At 40.4% G+C, this 9,363-nt stretch overlaps 1 protein-coding gene across 1 annotated transcript; it reads left to right on the top strand.

Moving 5' to 3' along the window:
- The first annotated feature begins 2,837 nt into the window (after nt 1-2,837).
- Nucleotides 2,838-9,127, top strand: MLANA (melan-A). The gene is made up of 4 exons (XM_065405960.1): nt 2,838-2,911; nt 6,418-6,514; nt 7,894-7,995; nt 9,059-9,127. The coding sequence occupies exons 1-4, from the start codon at nt 2,838-2,840 to the stop codon at nt 9,125-9,127; spliced, it is 342 nt and encodes a 113-aa protein (XP_065262032.1).
- The last annotated feature ends 236 nt before the right edge of the window (nt 9,128-9,363 follow it).

The following is a 9,363-nucleotide window of genomic DNA, read 5'->3' as shown; positions in this document are numbered from 1 at the left end:
TGTTTCACCGTAACAACTGTTCTACCCCTCGACAACAGCATTATGCCTCTGTGTTATAAGACATTATTTGCACATTTTCCCATTCATTGCTATTAACGTCAGCCCATTGGAAGCTAAAAAATTAAATCAGCTGAAATATTTCCTTTTCCACTGCCGAAGGCAAGATAAAAATACACTAGGTTGTGTTATCACATGGGTTTTTCCATGAATAGTGGACTGTTGGCACTGATGAAGAAAAATTATATCTGTTATTCAGCCTCCTTCTCCTAGCAGTGAAACATTTGTTCAAGGGTGGAGAAAATCCATATAAAGAATTATATGAAATCTGCCATTATATAAAGTTGGGGAGTGTGAAAGATCGAATCTGAGGCCTTACAAACTTGATATTAGCTCTTTAATGCTATACACAGATCTAAAACCTGATCCTGCAATTCTTTCACATTCAAAACACACAGAAGTACAAGTGTAATAATGCAGAGGAACCACTGCAAGATCAGATAATTATATAGCAGACATTTATTCAAAAGGGGCCAATTCTGCTCTTAGTTACTGTGTGACCCCACTGGATTTGTTTTATTGTCATGGCTCCAGCAAAGAGGATTTCTTAAGTCCCATGGGATAATGGAAAGCAGAATTCAGCCCAATGAGTAGAAAAGATTAAACAAATAAGGCCCTGTCCAGACTGGGAGCAGAACCATGCTAGCTTCGAATGTTTGCCCAGAAGAAAGACGTGTTCCAAAAATAATAAGTCCTAAACACGCTAGTGACTATATTAGGAAAAATCCAGTGCACTGGTGCCAACAGTGGAGGAAGTTGTAGTGTAGACAAAGTTCATGTGTTTTTAACCACCATTTTATCTAATAAGGCAAAAACGGGGGGGGGAGAGAGGGGGGACAACACACACACCAGAAGTAGTGTCTTGCTCTCCTGAACCCCTCACTAACTAAATCATAGTGTAGTAGTTATGGCTTAAGTGGTTTCTTTTTACTAGAGCGCTTGCTTATTTACCAGTATCAAATGAGCTACATTGGTGGTAAGGGCTCTTTACACTGATATAACTGCATACACATGAGGGATTTGCACCTATTTATATCAGTTTATAAACTGATATGGCTATAGAGGTCCAAAAACTGCATGTAGATAAACTTGCAAAAACTGTGTGTAGACAAGCACTAACTCAGAAACAAAAGCAATATAAACAGTTTTAAACAGGTACAAGTGTGTCCGTACTCTAAGTTTTCACTGGTTTAGGTAAATTGGTGCAAAACCGGTGTGTGGCTCAGCCCTATGCAGTGTATGGGAGAGCATGGAAAAGTAATAGATTGTGTAGCTGTTTACTGAAAAGAATGGTGGGGGGGGGGGGGAGAAGAAAGGGAAAAAACTGTCTCTCTGCTTAGCCTCTTTCATGCTAATTAAAGAAATCAAAGGCAGCACCATTTGGAATTTAAACTCGTGATAGTCATGAGTGTAGAGACCAAAAAAAAAAGGATTAAGTGCTAGAGAAAAAAAGCTGCATATGCCTCCACCTAGCAGGCAGAGAGTGTGGGTCTGTGAAGAAGGTAAGGCTTGCATTATTCAGCTAGAATTTCCCTGGGTTATTTTAAAACTAAGTTTCAGAAGAGGTTTACTGGCTCATTCTGAATTCTCTGAAAAAAGTTATTTAATTAGGCCTGATTTCTTTTTAAAAAGAGCCATTTTGTCTTAATTGAATTTGGTGATATACAGTAGAATTTGCTCTTGTGCTATTTAACTGAAACCAATGTATTTACTTACGTCTTTTTCTATGGTTGTGTCAGATAAATTAGGTTTGAACTGTTCTGTCTGATCAGATTTGGATGGCAACTAATGGCAATTAAGCATGCACAGATAACAAATGTAAATTGGTGCAGCTCTCTCCAAGTCAATGAGGCTGTGCCAGTTTATGCTAGGTAAGGGGCTTATCTAGACAGACACCACTACAGTGGCTGTAGCACCCTACTGAAGACACTACCTGCATTGACAGGAGGGGTTCTCCTGCCAGCAAGGTAATCCATCTTCCCTACAGGCAGGCTAGGTCAACAGGAAAATTCTTCCATCTGCCTAGTGCTGTCTACAGCGGGGGTTAGGTAGGTTTAACTGTGACAATTGGGGTCTGGATTTTTCACATAATTATACTGACCTTATTTCCTAGTGTAGACCAGGCCTAAGTATCTGGCTTTGGGTGTTTAAAGGGACTAGAAACAAACACTGTAAGTAAAATATTCACCTTCTCTTTCATCTACTTCTCCCCTATCTCACTCTTAGATAAAGGGCATTATTCAGAGAGCCATTTAGAGAACAGGAATAATCTGTTAGAGACAATCATTTGGTCATATGACTTTACCAAAAATGTATGAGTGGTCTAAAGCACAGAGGTCTCCTCCTACATTGTCTTCAGGGCTGGTTTCAAAATACAGTGGATTTACCTTAGGTTGAAAGGAAAACCTATTCTCCTTGAGAAATTTCACTTCAGAAACCTGCAAATGTTTAACATCTAAAGAGAATAAGCCAAATCCTTCTTTCAGTCGCTGTAGTGCAAACCCAGAGTAGCTCGACTAAAGTTTGTGGAGTTAGAACTTTGGGTTTGCATCAGTATGGCAGTGTAACTGACAGCTGAATTTGATCCAATGTGTTTTGTTTTTGTTAAGTTGCCACAACCTTGTGTGTAAATAGATCTACTTTTTTCTAAAAATGTTTTAAAAGAAACCCAAACCCTCTTTCTTCTGATAATGGAAATGGTGATAATATATTATGCCTTAGGAGTACTGTAATGGATTACTCTTTGTCCTTGTAGGTGTGACCAAAACCAGTCCTACAAAATGCCCAAAGGAGATCGCCAAACAGATGGCATCTTCAGCAGAGGAAAGCAATATACTTATCTTGCAGCAGAAGAGTAAGTATAAAACAAAACCATGACAGCATCAAAGCTAGTGAAAAGAATTACATTCAAATTCAGATATGTGGCACTCTCTAAAAGTCTGTTTATAAATGACTCAACGGAGAGGTTTTCCTCCATCCTGGGAACAGAATTTTACAAAGTAGGATTTTTCTTCTTTGTTGCAACCAAGAAAACAGAACCCAAGAAAAATTAATCAGAATTTCTGTGTTTGGGGAAAGTAAAGTCTATCTATTTTGTAGTTTTCTATAGCATCTATCACTTCAGTATCACAAGAAGCACTTGACAGTTAAATAAACTCTGTATGGCAGAATCTAAAAGCGGTTTTACCAGAGGAGGAAAGAGTAAACAAAATCAATGGCAGTTTCAAAACTGCATTGTTAATTCAGCTGACCACAAGCATTAAAATTAATGATTTTTGTAATAAAAGATTTACACTTATTGGTGCTTATTTAGCATCATTCATCTGAGGAAGCTGCACTGAATTTGACTGCTGTCTCTGAAAAAGGGCTGCTGTCTGCATCCATGTGTCATAAGAACCTCAAAGGGGGCATCATCTGACCAAAAAGTGAGTGGTATTAGCCAAAACCCATGGTAAACAGCAACATATCTCCCCAAACAGGAGAAGACTGAGGCTTGGTCTATACAACCAATGTATGTCGGTATAACTACATAGCTCAGGAGTGTGGAAAAGCCACGCCGACAGACATGGTTCGACAGACATGGTTCTACCAACCTGGCCCCCAGCGTAGACAGTGCTATGTTGATGGGAGCACTTCTCTTGTCGACATAGCTACTGCCTCTCGGGGAGACAGAATACCTACGCTGATGGAGAAGCTCTCCTGTCCGCATAGGTAGCGTCTTCACTAAGCGCTGCAGCGGTGCTGCTGCAGTGCTGCAAATGTAGACAAGCCCTTATAATGCTGCATGAAAGTGAGTCTACATAAATTGGCACCAGGTGAGACTAACCCTAAGCCAAACTAATGAGAGACATTTAGCTTTGACTCATAAAGGCTTTAATTATTTGGGTCCTGATTACTTGAGAGGCTAACTTGCCACGGGTGTGATACGAGTGCAGTTGGTACCTTCTAAGGTCCTGGACATAACAGCCCCCTCCTGGGTCTGTGGAACTTGCTCCCCAGCTTGGCTTATCAGAGTCACCAGATTTGGTGACTTTTACCTCATGCTGCAAGATGCACCTGTTTTCCCACATTTCACCTGGAGAGCAGAGAAGGATGGGGGGGGGGGGAGAGAGGGAATTCCCAAGCTCTGCCCCAAATAGCTTGATCCCCTAAAAGGGAAAGTCAACTAGCCTAGTCTCAGCACTCATTCCGAGTCCAATGTACCTACATCCGGCCATGGTGACTCAGCTCGATCTAGCTGCAATGAAAGTAGCATCAAATGAAGCATCACACAGTTATGAAGTGGATTATAGTGGGGGTGAGAAAGTGAAGAGGACCTAGTAGTTCGGCTCAAAGAGAGGGAAAATAAAGAACGACTCTCTCTCCAGGTCCATTTGGAGCATTCAGGCTATGAACATTGCCATTGACTCAATTTTTAGTACCACCATTGCACTCATCTTCTCTGCAGAGAAGGCCAGATTCACTTGTCTATCTATAGAGCCTGGACAGGAGGGGTAGGGTCAGTGGAGATGGGATAACAGGCAGGGAATCAATAGAAGCATCAACCTTTAGAGTGATAAAAATCCTCTCAGGCCCCCTTGGGGGAGACAGGGTAACAGCCACAGCATGAGAATTGTGGGAAGTGCATGGGGAGATGGAGCTGGGGGGCAGAGGAGACAGAGAGGGAGCAGTGGAGAAGGCTCTGGCCTTGGTAACTTGAAATTGAGATGGGGGAAAAAGATCTCCAGAATCAGAGACTACTGGCAGCTGCTGGAGGAAGGGTGTGTGGCTTCCCTGAGCAGAGATTACTAGACACAGGAGCAAAGCCAGTAGAGCCATCTCAGATCCTGGCATGACTGTGCAGCTGCAGGGAAACTGCTGTGCAGAGCTGCAAGGAAAAGCAGCAAGCTGTTGCCTGCCTTGTCACGCAGACCAACATGTCACCAGCCAGGTGAGAGTGCCCTGTCAGAAGGAGGAGAGAGAGTTAACAGGACCTTCCAGAATTTGACACCCTGAGAGCTGGGAAAGCTTGCTGGTTCCAAAGGGCTGAAGGCCCCCCAACTGTCTCTGCAAGCAGGAAGCTCAGACACAAATCTGGCTGCTCTAGTTTCCACACCCACTCTCTCTGTTCACTTCCATGTCCAACTTCTTAGCAATAGAAAAAAGGAAAGAAAAGAAAGACTATCTTTCTCCTCCTCCCCCCAAGCAGAAACAGTGGGACAGAACAGGGGAACCGAAGTGAGTGTTCCATGCTTCTAAATAGAAAGAAGCATTAGAACTGGAAGGAAGAGAGAACTAACAAGGGTTTATAAAGACAGATTAAAAAAAACCCACCTCTCTCAATTCTTTTGTCTCCAGACTTCTTTAAACGGTACTATAATCCCAACTGTCTTGAATCCCTGTCATAGACTAGGAAAAGACAGATGTATGTCTACATATCCTGTTAAGCCCATGGTCCCCAAACACAATGTAACTCAAATTCCCACCCTCTAATCACAGTTATTGTGCTTACTGTGTCATGGAACAGGATACAAGTTAGGAAGTTGTCTGTGCACAGTTTACAGTCTTACCTCTTTTCTGAAGTTGATTACTGGCTTTATAAATCATTACCCCTTTTGTCTCTGGCATTCGCTATAACATGGTAGATGTTGGACAGAGATCCCAGTGTTCTTTGCCTAAAGAGATTCAACTAATAAAAATGGGATGTATTTCTTATATAGCTTTTCCATTATGGGAATGCTCTCTTCAGGGATTGGGGTGCGTTCTATAAGTGGTGGTTCTTTGGAGACCACTATTTGAGGCAATGATTGCATTTTCCCCGGTTGTTGAAATGGTCAAGCTTTTGGCAAGGACTTTAGCTAGTCAGTTACAATGGGGAGGTTGGCAGGAACCAGAGACTTAGACAAGAATATGTAGCTGCCAGCTGGAGTGGGTTGAAGCTAAGAACAAATGTTGTGTCAAATTTTGCAGAAAGGTTTTGGCCAATTCTTTTTCTATAGTTCTCTAGTCCTCAAAGGAGTTGTTTAACATGAAATTCTGAAGGTCCAAAATTCCCACAAATGAGTGGAAGTCTCATTCAGAGGGCAGGTTGTACAGTGTCCAGCAAATAAGGTTACCGTTCAATAGCTATTTTTATCTTTGATATTCACCATGTGTTGCTTCATACTCTGTATATCATCCAACCACTGCAGGATTACTCACTGCCTGGTGGTTCAAGAGCTCAACATATTTATAGTTTTATTTTTTTAAAAGGCACAGTATAGTTCATTTGCGTTCTCATATAAGCCTCTTGAAATTACGGCATTCACATTTATCAGCAAACATTTGTGCTAAACACACTCACTTATGGAAAAATTCATCTAGTTTTTCGTTTTGCAACAGGGCTGCAGGTATTGGAATCCTTGTTGTGGTTCTTGCAGTTTTACTGATCATTGGCTGCTGGTATTACAAAAGGCGATGTGGCTATAAAAACCTCCAGGTAAGTGTGGCAACTCATGTTCTGGTACACCATCATTATTATTATTATGGTAGTGCCTAGAGGACACCACCAAGATCAGGGCACCATTGAACGAGGCACTGTACAAACACATATGAGAAAGCTTTTAAAATAAGACGGGGGGGGGGGGAGGGGGAGAGAAGAGGAAACCAAGGTACAGAGAAGTGAAGTGACTTGTCGAAATAAATAAATAAAAACCCCCACACAAAACAAACACCCACCTACAAACCACCACACACGATCAGTGGCAGAGCCAGAAGTAAAACCCTGTCCTGCAGACTCTCAGTACAGTACCTTTTCAATTACATCATGCTGCCACTAATATATATCTAACACCCCAAGTCTGCTAAGCACTTTAAGCCAAATCAAAGACTTAGTCTCTCCCTCTAATAGTTTACATCTAAACAACAAATGGAGCGGGGATAGGGAAGGAGGACGACAAGGGTTACAATTACAAGCTTATGTGTTTAATATAGTGGTTGTACATGTGCACTGTGTTGTCCGTTTATATAAAAAGGTAACTTGCAAAGGAGGAAAATGAATTTGTGCCCTTTTGTACTTCTTTAGATTTTATTTATACATCATAAAGAGGTACTTGCTGAGAGTTTCAAAGATATTATATTTGGAGTTCTGTCTTCTCTTAGTTGAATGGGATAGTAGTTTTGAACCCTTAACAATAAGAGCTTTTCTCCAAAATATTTTACTTAAATAGGTTGTGTACAACCTGAATAAAACTCTCCTCTCATCTCAATTAATTAGAAGTTGTACGTCCTTGATATATCATAACCCTATTACCTCTCCCCTCCAGTGGGGCATAGTGTCTTCCAGAGTACACATGACCTGAATTTCTATAGTGTTAAAAACCCACCTTCGAAAACCAAAATAAAACACTTTTCAGACTCTTTATACATCACAGAAAATGCAAAGTAATTTTTCCCCTTTAAAAGTATTATGAAAATATAATTATGATGTTTGTTGGGGGAGAAACTGGACAGAAGAAAGTGACTATGCAGGACTGAAATAGGAAAGGAAGAAGAGAGGTGAGAAGGAATGATTTTAAAAAGTGGGGGACATCAGAGGGAGAGGCATAGCAGCTGGAGGAGAACAGGATCCAACAGCAATGTGTGGGAATTGGAGACAGGTGGAAGTTAGTACATCTTTGTCCTCATTTTTGATCATCCCATGATTGGATGTCTCTGAAAAGAGAGCATGGATTGCATTAGCAGTGACAAAGCTTGCATAATGCCTGCTGGCATTATGTCCACATTCTTATTGACTTTCACACTTTAATAGATACATTTATAGTCATACTCAAGGTTTCTTTTTCTGTCACTCTCACCTTTCCTTACTGTCTATTACAGAGTAAAAGCTCACATGCTGGCACTATGAGAAGGGTGGCAGGTGAAGATGCCCCACTGGATTGCAAAGCACTTTTACAGGAGTACAGCAACTTTAATTCTGTGGTAAGCTGAAGTCCAAGGTTTCATTTACTTACAACATTTAGTGAACGCTGCAGTTAGTCAGTGAGATGACCCTTGGTGAAGAAGTAATGCCGCACTCTTTTACCTCTGGTCAATGGCATCTTCTCTGGATTTGCATGATCTAAGCTGGGTTTGCATTTTCCACATGTTAACCCAATCTGTTAAGAAAAGTACTCTCGTAATTCTTGTAATGAAAGTGATTTGTGAAATCTAATATTAATAGCTTGCCTTTTAAAAATTCTCTTCTTCCTCCTCGACTTTAATGCTACTCTGATTTAGTTGCAACATGATCATTCCTATTTGATCCACTAGCTGTAATAAAATGGTTATATGCTACAATATCCTGCAATAGCAGGGTCTTCATGTCAACAACTCTACCATTTTTATGGTGTGTGGGATTCCCTAATCGGATATTGATTGTTTGTTCTTCTGACATGCAGTACCAAAATCCACATACTAGCTATTTATCGTAGCATTAATTGGGGTCCTCAGGATCAATCAGCACAGAAAGATGCATTGTAACCAATAAATGCTCATCCCCCCAAAATAGTTCAACTTCCAGAAAGTGAGTATGAATAGTTAAATATAAATACATTTAGTTGAAAGGAGAAAGGGTAATGAAATAATTTATGGTCAATATGCAATAAATATTGTTAATTTTGAAATAAGGTATGTACTTACATCTGCCATGACTCTAATGTTTTATTATAATCTCCCCCCCCCCATCCCCTCGAAAAAGGCTATCCTTACAGTACTGAACATTTATTCTTTGATAGCAGCTGCATGGACAAATGTCTCATCACAAAATGAACTCAATCTTATGCACAACCAAAAAAGCAATGCTAATTTAAAAAAAAAATTCAGTTGGTTCAGCTGTTCTAAACTACAGTATTATTTAAGGACAACCAAGTAAACGAATGTGAAATTCTTAAGAGGAATACAGAGCCGGCTAAAAGATAATATTTCAGATTTAGTGTGGTTTGCTTGTCCCTCAATGCATTCATTCTATTTAGCATCTTCACCCCATTTTTTGTTGTTACCACAGGTACCTGATGCTCCACCAACATATGACAAAATCTCTGCAGACCCATTGCCACCACCTTATTCACCATGATGTTGAGTCAGTCTTAAACTTCAAGTATACAAATTGATTCTCTTCGTGCTTTTGCTTAAACTCATGTGCAAACCTAGCATTCTTTATGGGTAAACTGTAATAATAAAGTACACATTTCCATGAATAGTTGCTGACAGTTATTGCCTGGTTCAATTTACTTTTCATCCACAGCACCAGTTCTTGTGACACTTAGATGAAGTTGAACATGTTTTGGCTTTAACTTTTCATTCTGTTGG

This window comes from Emys orbicularis, chromosome 6, assembly GCF_028017835.1.
Source record: "Emys orbicularis isolate rEmyOrb1 chromosome 6, rEmyOrb1.hap1, whole genome shotgun sequence".
NCBI classification, from domain to species: Eukaryota; Metazoa; Chordata; order Testudines; family Emydidae; genus Emys; species Emys orbicularis.
The sequence above is the reverse complement of the archived record's forward strand: the minus strand, read 5'-3'. Positions and strand labels throughout refer to the sequence as shown.

Coding starts and splice junctions, on each gene's coding strand:
- MLANA (XM_065405960.1), top strand. CDS start 2,838: ATGCCCAAAGGAGATCGCCAAACAGATGGCATCTTCAGCAGAGGAAAG. Junction 2,912..6,417: donor ACTTATCTTGCAGCAGAAGA/GTAAGTATAAAA, acceptor GTTTTGCAACAG/GGCTGCAGGTATTGGAATCC. Junction 6,515..7,893: donor GTGGCTATAAAAACCTCCAG/GTAAGTGTGGCA, acceptor TGTCTATTACAG/AGTAAAAGCTCACATGCTGG.